Here is an 18374-nt window from a genome sequence, read left to right on the forward strand (position 1 = left end):
TTGAAGTGATGGGTATATTGAGTTACGCCGTCGCCGGCGGTGGATTTGCAGTAATCGGAGCTTGGGAGTCACTCGACTCATCGAACCTGGATCCGAATCCATCTACTGGTACTACTGATCCATCTTCTTCCCCGATGGCTCAGATCAGTCGTTCGTCGCCGAAATCTGTTGGATCATCTTCCATCCCCGTAGCTTTGCTTTCGTCTCTGTTTATAGCCAACTCGATATTCTCCTTCTTCAGCTCAATCGGATCCCACGATCGGGTCGGGTCGATGATCCAGTTACAGATCCTGGCTGTGGCAGTACTATTCCTAGTGTACGCCATACTAACATATCTGGTCAACTCCAAAAACGCAGTCTTTGTTTCTCTACCGTCTTCGATTACGACTCTGTTGCTTCTCTTCGGCTTCGTCGAGGAGTTCTTGATGTTCTACCTTCAAAAGAAAGACGTTTCTGGAATCGAGAATCGCTATTACGATCTCATGCTCGTACCCATTGCGATCTGCGTCTTCTCCACGGTGTTTGAGCTCAAATCTGACGCCAACAACACGCATCGTTTCGCCAGATTAGGTCGTGGGATCGGTCTGATTCTGCAAGGAACTTGGTTTCTGCAAATGGGTATATCGTTTTTCACCGGTTTGATTACTAATAATTGTTCGTTTCACGGGAAGAGCAGAGGCAATTTCACGATCAAATGCAAAGGACACGGTGATTTTCACAGAGCCAAAGCTATAGCAACTCTTCAGTTCAACTGTCACTTGGCTTTGATGGTGGTTTTGGCTACTGCATTGTTCTCTGTTGTTGCGAACAAGAAAGGTTATCTCCGTGAAGATCACTCGATATATCGGCCTCTCGGAGCTGAGATGGAGAACTTAAGTACTTTCACCCTCGATTCTGATGAAGAAGACGAGATTCGAGAAGAGGGACACGTTACTAAGGAAGCTGGTCTTAATGGAATCAGCTCACATGACTGAAGGTAGATACAATACAAATCAAAGTTTCAGACTTTTTATTTTTTTCTGGTTTAGTTTTTGTCCATTTTAGAAATTGTTGTTGGTCAATGGGAGGATAAAAATGATATGTAATCAAACACACGAGATAATAATGATGTTGAATCATTTGCATTTGATAGTAGAAGATCTTGTAGAGAACAGTGTTCTTCCTTTTCTTCATGGTTCGCTAGTTAGTTCTAAACCTACTACACTACAGTGTAATCTATCGTGGAATCTTGTGGCAAACGGATTATCTAAGTCTGACTGTGTCAAAGGAATCGAAGTTGGTCTTCTTTTCATTTAGTAGGGGCTTCTTCTTTTTCATCGCCTTGATCACTGCTACTCTTGAAAAACTTGCATAGAACTATGTAGACCACAAAGCTTATTGTACTTGTAAGAGCAAGTAGCCAGTAGTAATTGTCAAGCCGAGCTTCCGACATATCATCTGCAAACCAGTTTTGGCAGTCCCCTGTTGAGCTCGAGTAAGCCTCCACGACTGAGATCAGCGCGGCGCTCACAAAGCTTCCAACACCAAAAACGCTTGTGTAGAGTGCAAATCCCATTGTTCTCATTCTAACAGGTACCTCGCTGTAGAAAAACTCTTGCATACCAACGACTGTGAAAATATCCGAGATTCCCAAGAGTATATACTGAGGGAGCAGCCAGAAGATGCTCAGTGGGACGGTTTCTGGGTCATAATCAGGTAAAGTCTTCATCTTTTGGCTTATGTCTAGTCTTTTTCTTTCGACTATTGCCGCAATAACAATGGCGATGATGGATAGAAACATTCCTACTCCCATTCTCTCCATCACAGAGATGCCTTTACCGTTATTCTTGATTCTCTTGGTAATAGGTATCAAAATCTTATCGTATAATGGCATAAGAAGGATGATGGATAACGTGATCGTGCTTTGCAGGGTTGCAGGTGGGATTCTGAAGTTGGACCCAATGTTTCGCTTCATGGTCATACCTTGTTTGGTGAAAAAGGTTGCTGGCAGCTGGAAGATGACCGCGAACATGAGAAGCATCGTCCATATGGGCAAAAGGCGAATCACTAACTTAACATTATCAAGCCCAGAGAAAACCGTTTTTAAGCTCTCATCTTCTTCCAATCCTTTGGTGGTTGTTGAAGCAGCCTCAACGTCTTTGGTCCCAGTGCTATCATCACAGTTACAGAGAGGCCTCTCTTGTAGCCTACATAAACAAGATCCGTGTCATCATAAGTAGCTAACAAAACGTAAAAGACTAATTAATTTCATAACATATATCGTGGTTTTTTGGGACTTACTCAAGTTCCATAGCATCCAAATCTTTCTCATCTGCAAGTGTATATATGTCTTTCTTCGTCTTCACTACTCTCCCTTGAATGAATTTAAGGATCTTCTCAATTGGTGTCGTAGTTGTTTTCATCTTCAGACCACCGCCCGAAGAATAAACATATATTCCGCAACCCGACAAGAACAACAAGATCAGTAGGAACATTGCGATTCCGGGAATAGCAAAACCGAGAACCCAACCAAAAGTGTCTTGAATATAAGCCATGACTGTGACACCCATAAGGCTTCCGGTGCAGACGCCAAAGTACCACCATTGGAAAAACTGAGTCTTTCCGGTAGCTTTAGCCTCCTTTTGATCACCCGAGAAAAGCTCGGAATTCTTATCAAGGTCGTGGTCAAGCTGGTCTGCACCAAAGGCTTGAAGAGAAGGGTTTAGAACGCCTAAACCGATTGAGACAAGACATAGTGAAGAGTAGAGAAAACACGTAGAGATCGTCTTAGTAGCTGACCGTGACCCAGCAAATGCTGTCCATGTCAATCCCACTAGCCCCTTTAAAAGAAAAACATTAATTAGATTTTTAAAAAACTTCGAAAATCTATAACAAAGGGAAAAAAATCGAATTTCCACTAAGCTAGCTTTTTCGCCAATATGTGCACTATTTCAACATTATATAAATTCCATTATCATCAACCCAACTTTTAAAAGGGAGACATATATATAAACACCATTACTGGTAACAGAAAATTCTAATCGGACGATGACCCAATATCTAATTTTTTAAAACTTATTAAGATATATAGTCTACTTGATCGATTCTTAATTCGGAAAATGACCCAAAACCTAACGTATAACTTCCTTAGATCCTCTAAACCATATTTTCTTGCGCAAGTTAATGCCCATATACATATATAGACATCTTTAAAAAAAATAAAAATATAGTCCAATTCTAACCCAATTACAGCCTTAGATAAATAAAAAATAAAATTTTAGCTAGTGACCTAATAACTAAATAAGCTCTACCTAGCTCACCGCCTGACCGTTTTTTTCTAACAGTGGACGAGAGTTTTAGCACTTTACATAACATGCCTTTATACTTACCACAAAGTAGACAGAAGAAGAAGCGAGGATAGTGAAGAATCTGTCCCAATAAGTATCAGCCAAAGGAGCAGAGAAGAGAGGCAGCATAGAAGTGAAACCAGCCCAAGTGTTAACTGTTTTAGCTGCTCTTGAATTACTCATCTTCACTACATCTGTTAGATATGTCACTAAGTTTGATGCAACTCCTTTGAATGCATATCTCTCCATTCCCGCAATCACTATTCACAAAAAAAAAGTTTATAAGAAAAAAAAGAAAGCTCAAGCTTTAGTTTCATGAGTGAAGTTTAAATCTTTGAAAGTTGAAACAAACAAACAAAAAAGGAAAGGAGAAAATCATTTACCTATGAGAAGAGCACATGACTTGCTAAGTCCTCTTGTCTTCTGTTCTAAATCCATTAGAGACTGACTGTCTTTATGTGTTTATTGTTTGTGTGTGTAGTGTAGAGAGAGAGAGAAGGGGAGAAAAGATGTTTGGTTATTTTGTTGTTGTACATGTAAGAAGAGAGTGGAGATTTATTAAGGTGATTATTGATGATTTGTGAGATTGATTTTCGTATTTATAAAGACTTGAAATCTTACGAGTAAAAAGAAAACAAAAATCATTAGCTTTGGGGTATTTGGGAACTTCCATTAATGGTAGATATTAATTTCCATATTTGGAATTCCTATATCTTATACATATATTAAATAGTTCTTCCCTTTTTTTGTATGTGTAGATAGGTGGATCAGTGGATGTGTGTATAGCTAGAGTATTAAATATTTCTTCCCTTTTTTTTTTGCCATACTGCAACCAGGTTCAATAAATCGTTACGCTAACCTTTCTTTTTTTTTTTTTTTGTTAACACCAGAAATTAAATTTTACATTCATATAAACTGTAGCCAGTATGTAATCATAACACCAAATATAATCCAAAATATTCCAATTTCTGAAAATTTTCATTTATATATATACTCGTTCTACTTTTTGAAAGAAACTAATTAATCTGTATGTGAAAACATTATACACAAAATTCCCTTCTATGTTCTAAGAAAACCCAGACCGTCTTGGAAAGTAGTAAAAAGGAAAAGGAGAAAAAAAAGTCTATAAATTATAAGATTGCTGATTTGTTCTATTTATAATCAAACACTAAAAAGTCTAGAAAAAAAAGGCCGGTTGATCGATTTTACAAAATAAATCAAATATTACAAATACGTCGAAATAATGCAACTGCATGCAGTATATATATATATATATATATATAATCGATAAAATGGACCATCCATTAGCTTTTCTTTTTCTATCAGCTAGCTAGATTGAATATATAACTATAATTAAAGTTTTCTTTTTCGTTTATTTTTGGCGTATATTGATTTCTTTTTCTATACATCATTATATATATATATATGCATGTATTTTCTTAATATACTTGTTTGATTTTTTCTTTCACAGGATGTGAATTCATTTCGTGATTAATATTTAAGATGATCTTTTTTTTTTGGGGGGGGGGGGGGGGGGGGTTTGTTAGAATTCCAAATCAAAAATTGGAAAAAGTCTAAAGTATAATATAAATGATAGGGAGTAATCCATTTTAATGCCAATTAATATTGAGGTGAGAGCACATGATCACATTAATAAGATTACAAAAATAATAACAATACATGAAACATAAGTTAGTGGAAAATGATTTTTTCATAATTTGAATTTCTATTTTAAATAAGTTTTCTTAAAATTGTTTCCTATAAAAATTCGAACAAAGTTGAGTTACAAATCAGGTATCCCGAAGAAGTTACAAACAATACAAGTAATTATGTCGTCATGTAGGTTTCATGTGGCGCGTTTTGTGATTAAGCGAATACATGAACAGAACACGTGTGCTCTATAATGTGCCAAGTGTCGTATATAACAACGGATGCATATAACTGTTGTGGCTATCTAAGTACGGAATATATTAGTTTAAGAGATATGTTCTATAGTTGTGAAATTAATTGTAGTAGAACGTTTAGTACTCCTAGATTAATTTAGTACGGAATTACCTGACGATTTCCTAGATACCTTAATTCTTAAATTAAAAAGTGTTCCTGAAAAACAAAGATTAAAAAGTGTGCTATTATCCTTTAACAACTTTTTGGCTTCATTGACCGACTTTGTGGGATAATATGTCTTTTTCTTTTTTAATTAAATGAAATCTTGTTTTTTAAAAAAGAAAGAAAAGAAAATGACCTTTGAAACATTTCTGTCAAGTATGTAAATGTAATAAGTAGTATACTTGAGACTCTCCTTTTAAAATTGTTAAAGAAACGCAAATATATACAAACCTATGTAATTAACGTTATTATATATAATTCCATTCATAGAGATATAGAGGAATGAGATCAAATGGTTAAGAACAAAAGTGTTACCTAGACGCGTGCTCTCCAATGAGCCATGCATGATTCGAATAACTGATTACTGATGCAAAATATATTTGTCCACCGAATTGCTTTAGTTTAGCCTTAAACGTAACCCATGGTCCTCTTCCTCAGTATCCAAAGAGTTGGCAATCCAGGACTCGTTTTTTTTTCCCCGTCATACCTCGGATTGTTTGCAATTTTTTTTTTGTTTATATAGATATATTTGTAAGATTAGATCTCTGTTTCCAGACGCGAAGAAAGAAATACAGAGAAAAACAAAACAAAACTCTTACAACGGGAACGTAAGAAAATTATAAAGTGAGCAAAATTTTGAAAACTTAAAAGAGAGCTGGCTAGATATATAAGAATTTCATATTTTCTTGCTTACGAATCTAGCTAGCTATTACTCTATAAATAGAATTGTTGTGACAGGAATTAAACGTGTCAATAAAAGTTGGAGGATAGTAAAGACAGAGAGTGGTTCTCTGAAAGACTAATATTTCCGGTATACGTGGTGTCTCAGAACCATATAGTTTAATAAGTTTGGCGACATCCAAAGAGACTTACAAATTAATTATAATACCTAAGATGAAAAATTCCCATCAACCACTATACAGTCTATACACGATATTTCTTAGTAGAATATTCTATGGCAATCGTGTGGATTATAAATTTGAAGAAATAACAATCGCAAGTCGCAATAATGGTTTGGAAAAAAATTTTTAAAAAATAAAGCAAATTAAAAAGGATGATAAAATCAACTTTAGGGTTTTTTGGCTTTGCGGGGGAAAGTGGTGTAGCTAGTGTACGTGAATGCCCCAACGTCGACTAGCACCAAAAAAAAATTAATAAGAAAGAGCAGCTTCCGTGCTACCAAACTCCTCCTCTCTGACTCTGATGTCTATTGCCACGTGTTTCATCTCCTTTTCCACGTGGATATACTTACGTCATTCTTTATTTTGTTTTGATAAGAATGTACTTACGTCATTTCATTTTTTTCACCACGCAATTCTTTACGTTCTTTTGATATTAATTGATAATTTAAAATATTAACTCCAACAATGCTGACCACAAATAGGAAAGTGAAGATAAGAATGAATTATTGAATTTATTATAAGTTATATAATTATATATATATATATATTGAATTTCAGAAAATAATTGCTTATTTCTGGTTTATTTTTAATTATATAGATCGAACACTCTTATAAAATTACTAAGAGTGTCTATTCTTATAATTATACGTTGAGTGACAAAGTTAAATAAAATACGAAAACAATACTCAAAACAAGACAAGTGTCCAAAACTAGAGATTTGAGAAAAGGCGATTTTCTGATTTCCTTCATTCCGAAACCGTCGTTGTCGATTTCGGCATTGGCAACCCTCCTCCAATGACTAAGCCCAAGAAAAAGCGCTCTTTTCCTCTTAAATCTTCCTCTTTAATCTCCTCAGTCTCCGTCTCCGCTTCCTCTCATCCTCTCCCGTCCTCAGATCTGGTTTCCCCTAAGATAACAGACGAGAGTCCTGCTGCCCCCTTTGCGGTAATGAAAGCCCTAGCTCCCCCCTCCGCTCTGTCAAGGACCCCGTCAAGGCTGGTTCTAAGTCGGCAAGATCTGTAAGTCCTGCAGCAAGTGAATCGAGACCTCAAATCTCGAAAGCCCACGAAGACTCCATGGCCGCTGATTCCGCTCAGATCTCAGCTCTAGCTAATTGGAAGGAAATGCTTATTGGCTCCTAGGGCAAGATGGAGAAGAAAGGTTCCGCTATCACCTTAGAATCTGGTGAACTGTATGTCAAAATCCCTAACGCGGTGATTCAAAAGAATCAAAGCCGCTGGAAGGATTTTATCATTGGGCAATTTCATGGAAATCTTCCCTCGAAAAAGCCCTCTACGCCATCCTCAATGGAATCTGGAGTCGCAAGAGACGAGACATCACTATCTCCAAGCAAGGGCCTAAGTCTGTTCTTATCCGTATACCTTGTGAGGAAACTCGCAGACCGGTTCTCGCCCAGAGGGTGTGGCACATTGAGGGACAATCCATGTTTGTTGCAGATTGGGAACCTGGACTCACCCCAGTGATGCCTGAGCTAACAGAAGCTCCGGTCTAGCTTGAATTTAGAGGCGTTCCTCCTCAGTTCTTCTCACAAGAAGCTTTGGAGCATATAACAGGTCTTGTGGGACATCCGGTCTTCTGTCACCCTGCCACTATCAACCTCACAGACTTGGAAGTTGCAAAAGTTTTTACCATTGTAAATATCACCAAGCCGCTTCCGGAAGCAGTTAATGCTCAGTTTGAATCAGTTGAAATTTACAGAATAGAGGTCTTCAGTCCGTGGCTTCCTCCTATATGTGCTCACTGTCAAGGAGTAGGTCACTCCATCAAGTGATGCCCCACGGCTCCGATTCTCTGTAATTTCTGTAAGTCAACCACTCACTCTAGGGAGGACTGCACTCGTGGCAAGAGCGTCTCAAAACCTTTACCTGCTGATCCAGTGGTGCAAAAAAGGAAAAACCCTCAGAGAAGACGTAAGGAGCAATCAAAAAGAAACTCTCTAGCTCTAGAGAAAACTTTCTCAGGTAACCCTCATCAGGTAGGAACCCTGGAACTGGACATTGGCCTCAATACTGCTTCTAATCCTCGAAAAAAAGGGAAGACTAAATCCTCTTCCAAGCGCGTCCAATCCTCGTCTTCCTCCTCTTCAGAAAACGGCTCTCCAGAGGAATTCTCTTCTTCCGACCCCCCATCCGAAGAAGATGATAATCCAGACGATAATGCGGAATTTATGAAGGTTCTATCTAAGAAGAAACGAAGAAAAGAGAGGCATTTTGAGCAGACTTCCTCAGGGAAGGGGACACTAACCAAATCTTCTCATTAATGGTAAATGTAGACATTTTTTGTTGGAACGTTAGAGGTTTTAATCATAGTGTAAAGCGGAGAAGCTTCAGGATATGGCTACGGCAGCATAAACCGGTTTTTGGCAGCCTTATAGAGACTCCTGTCAAACAACACAAATCTCTGAAATATGTGCAGTCTACTTTTGCGTATTGGAAGGATATGGATTATCTGGCATCCGTCAGTGAAGATTACTATTCATTCGAAGTCTAAGCAGATGGTAACTTGTATCATCCACTTACCAAAGGAGGATAGTGAGATTGTTGTGTCTTTTGTGTATGCTGTCAATTGCAGGAATTGGAGACAATTACTGTGGGAGGAATTGTGTAATCTGTCTTGAGATTCTTCTGTGTACTCTCGGCCTTGGGTGGTTATGGGAGATTTCAATTAAACCCTAAATCCTGCTGAACACTCTTCTGGAGGCACCCATATAAAGAAAAGGATGGAGGAATTCAGAGATTGCCTTTCTTATGCCAATCTTATGGACCTTACCTTAAGGGGAATCATTTCACTTGGTGGAACAATCAGGAGCTTAATCCGATTGCCAAAAAGCTGGATAGAATCCTGATCAATGATGAATGGATGGTCAAATATCCTTTATCCTTCTCATTGTTTGCGGAACCTGATTTCTCTGATCACTCTCCTGATGTCGTGGACTTAGGAAATCGACAACAGTGTCGAAGTCACTTTATGATTTCCCATTTCCTCCTCCAAGATGAAGATTTCATCCCTCGACTCCTCAACTACTGGCATAATGCAGACTTCAATGGCACTGCACAGTTCACACTGGTCAGGAAGCTAAAAGAGCTTAAAGGAATTTTTCGTGACTTAAACAAGGAAAAGTACTCGGGGTTGGAGAACCGTACAAGAGAAGCTCAGGATTTTCTTCACCAATGTCAAGCTTTGTTGCTGAGTGACCCCTCAAGAATCTCAGCAGCTCAGGAGAAATAGGCTCACCAGAAATGGATGACTCTTGCCCTCGCTGAGGAAAAATTCATTTATCAGAGATCCAGAATTAAGTGGTTTGAGTGTGGGGATCTTAATACTGCTTTTTTCCACAGGGTTATGGCGACCCGCATAGCACATACCCAAATACATTATCTCATCAATGATCAAGGTCAGAGGTTAACTAGTCCTGAGGAGGTGAAAACCCATTGTGTGTCCTACTACCAGGACCTGATTGGAGGGCACCCTATTCAACTTTCCAATCCTGAAATTGAGCGAATCAGGGATCTCATCCCTTTCAGACTGGAGGAAAACTTCCAGAGGTCCCTAGTTGCTGACATCATGGATGCAGAAATAAAGAGAGAATTCTTCTCCATGCCAACAAATAAAACTCCGGGACCAGACGGTTTTACTGGAGAGTTCTGCAAAGCTTCTTGGGACATCATCGGGAACGACCTTATAGCGGTAGTCAAGGAATTCTTTCGAACTGGTAACCGTCTCAAACAAGTCAATGCCCATCTCGTGTTGTAATGTCCTTTACAAGGTCATTTCCAAAATCTTAGCTCGTCGAATGGAGGATATCCTCCCCCTGATGATCTCTAACTCTCAGTCTGCCTTTGTTAAAGGTCGACTACTAGTGGAGAACGTCTTGCTCGCCTCAGAAATGGTGCAAGGTTTTGGCAGGAATAATGTCATGTCAAGGGCGCTGTTAAAGGTAGATTTGAGGAAGGCCTTTGATTGTGTGAAATGGGACTTCGTTCTGAAGATCCTGGAGATTGCTCAATTTCCTCCCCGTTTCATTAACTGGGTGAAGCAGTGTGTTACTACCACATCTTTCTCCATCAACATCAATGGAGAGCTCTGCGGCTATTTCAAGGGAGGAAGGGTACTTAGACAGGGAGATCCTCTCTCCCCTACCCTCTTTGTAATCGCCATGGAAGGTCTATCCAACCTTCTTACCCAATGTTTTGACACTGGCTCCATAGGTTATCACCTCTGGGAAGGAATCCTATCATCTCGCACCTGGCTTTTGCGGATGACTTAATGATTTTCTTTGATGGAAGTAACTCCTTTCTGCATGCAATTGCTACTCTCTTGGATGAATTCAAGGATCTCTCGGGACTGAGTATGAATAGGGACAAGTCCACTCTTTTTGTAGCTGGAGTCTCAGACCAGCTTCGCGACCAATTGTCACTCCACGGCTTCGAGTATGGGTCATTCCCTGTCCGATACCTAGGACTTCCTCTCCTCCATCGTAAGCCCAGGAAAGCTGATTACTCTCCACTTCTGGACAATATCAAAGCTCGGTTCTCCTCCTTGTCCATTAAGGTTCTCTCTTTTGCGGGTCATCTCCTCTCATCTCTACGGTGATTTACAGCTCTGTCAACTTCTGGTCCTCTGCCTTTGCCCTCTCTAAAGGCTGTCTTCGCCTCATAGAATCCATGTGCAATGCTTTCCTTTGGTCAGGGAGTCTGGAAAAACGCGCAAATGCAAAGGTCTCATGGAAGAATATTTGTCTTCCTAAAAATGAAGGTGGTCTTGGCCTAAGAAACTTCTCTATCTGGAATAAGACACTCAATTCGAGGTTGGTGTGGCTTCTTTTCACGAATAGTGGATCCCTTTAGGTGGCTTGGATGAGATAGCATATGCTCAAAGCTAACAACTACTGGTCAGCTGAGGATAGTTCCAGGGCTTCCTAGATGTGGAAATTTCTTCTCGCCCTGAAACTTCTGGTAAAGACTCTCATGGGATGCAATATAGGTGACGGAAAAATGGCAAGCTACTGGTTTGATAATTGGAATCAGGCAGGACCATTGATCGATCTCATTGGTCAAGACGGTCCTCGCCTTATGGGCATTCCCAAGGATGCGACTGTCATCCAGGGAACTGGTCCTCAAGGATGGAGGCTTTCATCTTCTAGAACCAGAAACCCTCTTCTCCAATCAATCTGGTACTATCTCCTACAGCTAAATACCCCGGTGGAGTCTGCAGGTCCTGATTCTTACACCTGGGGGCCCGAAGGTGACAGAAAAGAGTTTTTCAGCACAAAAATAACTTGGAATTTGTTGCGTCCTTCAGCAGAGATAAAAGAGTGGTATAAAGCTATCTGATTTAAGAAAGGCATACCCAAGCACTCCTTCACGTTCTGGGTGGCCAATCTCAACAGACTTCCGGTCAAAGCAAGAACTGCAAAATGGGGAAGGGATACAGATACAAACTGTCTTCTGTGCTCTGCTGGACTCGAGAATAGGGAGCATTTGTTCCTGCATTGTGCATATGCTCAACATATGTAAGGCCTAGTTTTCTCTAGACTTGGTCTCCCAAACCTCATATTTGCATCTTGGCAAACCTTGATTAGTTGGCTCCTAGGTAACTCGGCAGGATTACCCTCCACGCTCAAGAAAATGGTTTCCCAGGCCACAATCTATCTTCTCTGGAAGGAATGCAACTCTCGATCTTATGGTGGTCCACCTGACTCACTATTCAGACTTCTTGACAGAACAATCCGAGACATCCTCTTAGCTCATCAATATAACAAATAAGGTAAATGACTACTACTCAAATGGCTAGCACACCTTTATTGAGGATATTTGATTATTGTAATTAAACATTTCCTATCGGAAACTTATTTCTTCTGTAATTTACGGTTTTTTATTTTTTTTGGGCTGTAATTACCTATTTAAATTCTTGTAAATCTCAAATTTCTTTTGATAATATAATTAACAGTTATCAAAGGTTGCACTGTACGTTAAGAACCTGAGAATAACACGTGCTTACGTTTGCTTAACCGTGACTTGCATGAGCTATTAAACATACACTCGTTTGTTAAGTAAATATGAATATAAACATTCGAGAAAAAGATTCATCACTAGTTTGTAGACAACATGATTACCAACTACTGTACCAGGAAAACAATAATGAATTTATGATGTAGTCGTTGACATATATATATATATATATATATATATATATATATATCTTACACATATTCTGTCCACAAAATACATATAATTCTTAGTAACTTAGTAGATAGTAGATCATCTATTTAATAAAATTATACGATTACATTAATATACCGGCCATGTTGTCTACAAACTAAACTAGTAATACATGCATAGGGTGGCCGATCCAGAACTAAAATTAACATCGGACACATATATTTTTTTTTATATAATAGTTATATCTTTTTTTCATATTTTTAAAATTTAAGTTTGTGAAAAACTTTAAAAATTCAATTTTTTATGAGGAATATCATTATCATTGATTTTTACATTTTTGAAATACAAATTGAATAGAAACTTGATATACTGAATTTACTAGATGTATTTATTAATATTTTAGAAAGTACATAAACAAATAACGAAATTAATTAGTGTATTTTGGAAATATAAATAAAAAAGAAAGAAAAATGTAATTAACAACTAATTAAAAATGTAAAAAACAAGAAAAAAAAAATTGTGCATACAAAATAAAAAGATAAAACGTGACATAATAAATAAAGAACAAATGATATGAGAAATATGAAACACATCATTCCTAACATCTACTAGGACACAAATAGTCATTTGATATTTTGATATAATAAATTATAATAAATAATAGATAATTTTTTTTTAATTAGCATGGGGAACGTGCCCCCCTCTTTGGATCCGCCCTGCTTGCATGTAACATAAGTAACATTGTACATAGTATGTAGGCAAGAGAAGGTCATCTCCAAGTTGAAAATACCTTTAATAAATGCAGTTTGATTTTTCAACTAGGAGCGTAATCTTCAATAAATGCAGTTTGATTTTTCTATTTCTATTTTTATTCTGGGTCGACAAATAATTTAGATTATACCTGCACTATATATGTAGTGTCCTGTGTACCCCACGCTATGGTGGTTTAGTGAGATGGAAATCATTTTGGTCTACAAAGGAGAAAAGGAACAGATAACACTGTCTAGTGTCTTCTACATGGGAAAAAATCAAAAAAATATGAAACTTTTCTAAGCGAAGTTTGTAAGTTGCCAATGACGACAGAATAATGCAAATATTCTCATTCTCAGCTACAAAAAAACATCAATCCATCAATGTTTTTTCCTTTCATATCATCAACGAAATAAGATAGCGACACCTCTGCACGGTTCTTTTTTCGTTAATTTTTGCATCAAATTATTTGTTATTTCTAATCTTCATGCAACCAACTCTTGATCGATTTTTTACACACAAACAAAAAACACTAGTAAAAAAAATATGTATAGCCACTAAAATTTTAGTGGCTGAGGTAAAACATTCGTGGCTATATGAGAAAATAGTCACACGATTGGTCACAAAAAAAAATCGTTGCCATAGCGTCGTGGCCAATTTTTTTCGCTGCTTGTTCGTAGCTACCTAGCCAAGGTTTTATCACGCGTATTTCGTAGCTGATTTATCACGGTTTTATCACAGAAATATTCGTGACTTTGTTATATAATTTTAATAAAAAAAAAAAAAAAAAAAAAACAAAACAAAAAACGATAATTATTTCTTAAAAATCTAATAATGATTTATTTATAAAATAAAACAATTTATTTACAAAAACGATTTTAACTAAAAAAATAATTAAATAAAAAATATCTCAACGCCGCTTCTTCCCTCAAGTCTCTCCGATGATTTTGTGGCATCAGATCTGGTGGTGGCTGGAGGGTGAGGGTTTTGCTGGGCAATAGATCTAGGACGTGAAGCTTTCTTGTTTTTCTTTCTAAGGTGGTGGTGGCTGGAGGGTGAGGATTTCTTGTTCTTCCTTTCAAAAATGGTGGTGGCTAGATGGTGATGGTTTCACCATTGTCGTTAAAGAAATTGCAGCAAGCGGAACTTGGATCGGACTCCATCACGACGCCGCTAAACTTCTCACTATGTGGTGGTGGTGAACGGTGGCTAAAAAAAGCGGTGGTGGAGGTTCGAACAGCGACATCTGGAAGAAAATGAAACAAAGAAAGGATAGAAGAACAAGGAAAAACCAGCGTAATAGAAGAATAAAGAAGATGAGAGAATAATTTTCATTTACTCAAGAAACGCAAACAAATAAAGGTTTTGTGTCCGTTAGATTCAGTGTTATTAACGGTGGATGATCAACTATGTAGTGATCCTCATTTTTGTGGAACAGCCAATGCGAGGCTAGTATCTTTTGTTGCAACCTTTATGTTTTTTATATCTAATTTTCTTTTTCTTTGTTCAATATATTTATTAATGATTTATGTTTACAGTTATCAGTTATGAAACAATTGATTAAATTTGAAAAACGTAATTTTTATATAAATTCAATTTATTATAATGATTAAATTTTGGTTTGGGGTTAAAAAATTGATAAGATTTTAAATATCTAGCTTTTTAAAAAATAATTTTATGTAAAGGATATATGTAAATGGTTTCAAATATTAGTTTCATGTGAATATAATGACTTAAAATTTTAGTTTATGGATATACTTTAGTAATTAGATTTTTGTTTAGATTTAGGATTTTAGAGTTGTGTTTAAATTTTGGATATGTTTATAATTTTTTATTAAATAATCACTGAATTTTGATACCTTTTCATAGCTAATAAGCTATGATTAAATCATGACATAATTTCGTGACTTTCTATAGCTACGATTAAGTCATGTGATATGTTTGTGATTTTATATAGCCACGATTTTGTCATAAATTTGGTTTGTGACTGTATTTAGTCACGAAATTGTCACAAATGAATTTCGTGACTCCATAGTAGCTATATGATTTTTTTTTACTTGTGAAAACTCTTGATCGATTTATTACGTTTTCTGAACATTTTGTTATAATTTGACATATGCCAACGTAACTAGCATAATTAATGCATATTATATATATTGAAAAATGAAAATGTAAGGTATATATATATATATATGTGTTTATTTATTAAGATCTTCATTACGAAATTGAAATCCAGTAAAGGTCCTGAATACATACTAACGTAATCTTTCTCGTGCCTGATCCTAATCTGTATGTGGTACGTAAAGTCGCACTTAACGAACACATGTTTGTTCGACACGTAGATAGGCGGATCCAGAAAATTATTTTATCTGAGGCAATAATATTAAATTATTATTTATTATTTTTTTTAATAAAATTATATCAGTTAAAAATATTTGATTAGTTTCAAGTTAATATAAGTAACAAAATTTTGTTTTATTAATAGAACTAGGAAAGCGACCCGTGCGTTGCCGCACGGGGAAGTGAAATCCTAAATTGAAATTTAACATTTGTAATTCATCCTAAATTCTTTCTTTTCTCAATCAATTTGATTATTTTCACTTCTTGCTATTGCTTTCTGCTGATTAAAAAGCCAAAAATTCATTTCAATGTTATTATATTTTATGTTGTCACATACAAAAGTGAGCCTTTTTTAGAGCTTGATTTACTATGAACAATACTTTTAACCATATATAAAATTTCATTTATGTTTGTCTCCGACCATATAGTGCTATATATTGGTATCCTTTCTTAATTTGCTATTAGAAATTGTCTTTGTTGTTGATCATTATCAATCGAAATACATACGAGGCTGCTTATCTCTTGGTTTATTTACTGTATCGAGAAAATACTAAATTCCACTTGTCGAAGGAAGGTCGAAGATTGGGATCGGAGTAGATGGCTGGATTGAGTTTCGTTTCCCCTTCACTTTGATACGCGATTTCTCTTTCCATAGATTACTGATTCACAAATCACAATCAATATTCCGATGCTATAAGCAAGTGGAGTTTGTATACAAATGATTTACTATGAACATTACTTTTAACCATATATAAAATTTCACTTATGCTTGTGGATGTTTTTTTCTCTCACTTTTAGATATGTACAAAACCAAGTTTTATATGACCGACCAATCAAACCTAATTGGTTAGTATAAAGTAACTCACATTCTTCAGCTACAACTTTTAGAGATATATATTTGGCTATAATGCTTTCCACAGCTACATGCATGTTGGTCTCACGTTTTTCCTCAAAAGACCCCCCTCTTTCCTCCATTTTAATGGGTTAATCTTGATTGCCTTATTTCCTACTAACACATTTGATACATGGATTTGTAATATTTGCTTCAAATCACATATTCCTCTTTGGAAAAGAAAAAAAATCAAGACGTAACAGACTAAGAATGCATATAGACAAAACTTGTACACTCATCAACTATTCAATCAAAGCAATTCAATTAAACTACAAAAGTTCAGAAAATTAATTAAATATAGAACAGAGGATTTTATGTTGGTCTCTCCCAATCCATCCCATTCCACCGTGTCGGCTGCTCTCCTTCCAGGCTGCATCTCCCTCTATTTGATTTCCCACTTATGTTTATGAATCGGTACCATCATGTTTTTCAATAAACACAGCGAAAACGAAGTCGATGTGGTGAAACAGGTGATAATAATATCTCACCTTTTGATGTTCTCTTCTTTAGGTTAAACACTAATTTTATAAATTTCTTGCATTTTTTTTTGGCAGATTCCAGATCACTCTAAAAATGATTGTTATACATTATGTTTTAAAAAAGTTGTATATACAGATTAGAAAGTCATCAAAGACTAAATAAGTTACCTTTAGTAGATCTTTTCTTTCTAACTTGACTTGTCATTTGGTCGTGCTTACGCTTTCTAGAATTTAATTTTGTGTTGTCACAAGTATGTCTGGCTTTTTCTTCGGCACTCTATTTCCATGCTCATTTGTAATATTTCTATATATTATCAAAATGTTTGATACCCAGAAAGTATAAGAAATTATAATTCAACTAAAAGTTTTAAAAAATTTATTTACAAAAAATGTAAACTAACCTGGATCATGAACATCTAATGGACATCCTACAAACAATTTTTTTTTTAAAACATTTATACCATGTTTGTTAGAAAAAATAAATAGGTTAAAATAAGAACATATATAAAATTATAATTATACCATGTTTGTTAAAAAAATTTGGCTTATTCGTAGCTCTAGCATCACTGCATATCATCATGCCTCTCGTATCTTGGTTTTGGTTTTTCCAGAACGTCAAAAAATAAAATTTGCACATTGAGAATCAAAAACATTAGCCATGCAAAAAATATGGCACACGTACTTAATAACATTAGCCATGCAAAAACATGAAAACGGGAAAGGCTAAAATTTTTGAAGAGACTAAAAGTTAACAAAACTAAGATTAATGTATGAACTTAATGGTGTCGACTAACAGTAATAATAATCTAACCGAGAAACACTACAGGTCATTCGCAGCAAAAATATTAAATTACCTTGAATTAGAGATTGATGCTTGAAAGTTAAAAAACATTTCAATAATAAAATTCTTTAGTACTCAGAAAACAATTGTTCGAAACTTGTTTATGTAGTCAAGAAAAGTTTATATATAATAAACAAAGAGGTGTAAGGCCATCATTAATGGGAGAACACCAAGGGTGTTCTAAGCCCAAAAAAATTATAAAAATAATGAATAGTGGCTTAGAACACTTTTTTTAGTTCTTAATGTAGAACTGATTTAAGCTCAGTTCTTATTTGACGTGGCTTCATGTGATTGGACGAGATTTTTTGGAAAAAAAGAAAATATTTCATTTATATAAGTAAGCAATTTAAATGTTAATTTATAAGTTTTTATAATTGTAATATGTTTAAGAATATTATATTAATTTATAAGTATATAATTGCTTTTATATAAGTATGCAATTTAAATGTTAATTTATAAGTTTTTATAATTGTAATATGTTTAAGAATATTATATTAATTTATAAATATACAATTGCTTTTATATAAGTAAGCAATTTAAATGTTATTTTATAAGT

The 18374-nt window shown here is 35.8% G+C and overlaps 4 protein-coding genes across 5 annotated transcripts; 3 read left to right on the top strand and 1 right to left on the bottom strand.

Moving 5' to 3' along the window:
• Nucleotides 1–8: 8 nt before the first annotated feature.
• Nucleotides 9–1134, top strand: LOC104776450 (uncharacterized). The gene has a single exon (XM_087468292.1). It carries the CDS (start codon nucleotides 9–11, stop codon nucleotides 972–974), a length of 966 nt encoding a protein of 321 aa, XP_087324418.1. The 3' UTR covers nucleotides 975–1134.
• On the bottom strand, nucleotides 1100–6175 carry LOC104762031 (protein NRT1/ PTR FAMILY 5.9). 2 transcript variants are annotated; one of them, XM_010499780.3, is made up of 5 exons: nucleotides 5748–6175; nucleotides 3710–3778; nucleotides 3369–3586; nucleotides 2281–2819; nucleotides 1100–2186 (listed from the first exon to the last, which is right to left on the bottom strand). In XM_010499780.3, exons 1-5 carry the CDS (start codon nucleotides 5776–5778, stop codon nucleotides 1289–1291), a joined length of 1755 nt encoding a protein of 584 aa, XP_010498082.1. In that variant the 5' UTR covers nucleotides 5779–6175; the 3' UTR covers nucleotides 1100–1288. The 2 variants fall into 2 exon arrangements, with proteins under 2 accessions (XP_010498082.1, XP_019099202.1); XM_019243657.2 differs by lacking the exon at nucleotides 5748–6175 and having other exon boundaries at nucleotides 3710–4447.
• Nucleotides 6176–7129: 954 nt separating this feature from the next.
• LOC147949405 (uncharacterized) lies at nucleotides 7130–9583 on the top strand. Its single transcript, XM_087463267.1, has 7 exons — nucleotides 7130–7279; nucleotides 7477–7739; nucleotides 7859–8122; nucleotides 8180–8560; nucleotides 8650–8812; nucleotides 8927–8958; nucleotides 9055–9583. Exons 1-7 carry the CDS (start codon nucleotides 7130–7132, stop codon nucleotides 9581–9583), a joined length of 1782 nt encoding a protein of 593 aa, XP_087319393.1.
• Nucleotides 9584–11349: 1766 nt separating this feature from the next.
• LOC147949406 (uncharacterized) lies at nucleotides 11350–11688 on the top strand. The gene has a single exon (XM_087463273.1). The coding sequence runs from the start codon at nucleotides 11350–11352 to the stop codon at nucleotides 11686–11688; it is 339 nt and encodes a 112-aa protein (XP_087319399.1).
• Nucleotides 11689–18374: the final 6686 nt, after the last annotated feature.

Source organism: Camelina sativa, chromosome 1 (genome assembly GCF_030686135.1).
Source record: "Camelina sativa cultivar CO46 ecotype springtype chromosome 1, ASM3068613v1".
Taxonomy (NCBI): domain Eukaryota; kingdom Viridiplantae; phylum Streptophyta; class Magnoliopsida; order Brassicales; family Brassicaceae; genus Camelina; species Camelina sativa.

Excerpts from the sequence above, each read along its gene's own strand:
- LOC104762031 (XM_010499780.3), bottom strand. The coding sequence starts at position 5,778 with ATGCATGGCTCATTGGAGAGCACGCGTCTAG. Across the intron at positions 3,587-3,709 it reads GTCATGTGCTCTTCTCATAG|TGATTGCGGGAATGGAGAGA; the intron begins GTAAATGATTTT and ends TTTTGTGAATAG. Across the intron at positions 2,187-2,280 it reads TTGGATGCTATGGAACTTGA|GCTACAAGAGAGGCCTCTCT; the intron begins GTAAGTCCCAAA and ends TTGTTTATGTAG.
- LOC104776450 (XM_087468292.1), top strand. The coding sequence starts at position 9 with ATGGGTATATTGAGTTACGCCGTCGCCGGCGGTGGATTTGCAGTAATC.
- LOC147949405 (XM_087463267.1), top strand. The coding sequence starts at position 7,130 with ATGACTAAGCCCAAGAAAAAGCGCTCTTTTCCTCTTAAATCTTCCTCT. Across the intron at positions 8,123-8,179 it reads GGAGTAGGTCACTCCATCAA|GGAGGACTGCACTCGTGGCA; the intron begins GTGATGCCCCAC and ends CACTCACTCTAG. Across the intron at positions 8,813-8,926 it reads ATATGGATTATCTGGCATCC|GAATTGGAGACAATTACTGT; the intron begins GTCAGTGAAGAT and ends TGTCAATTGCAG.
- LOC147949406 (XM_087463273.1), top strand. The coding sequence starts at position 11,350 with ATGGCAAGCTACTGGTTTGATAATTGGAATCAGGCAGGACCATTGATC.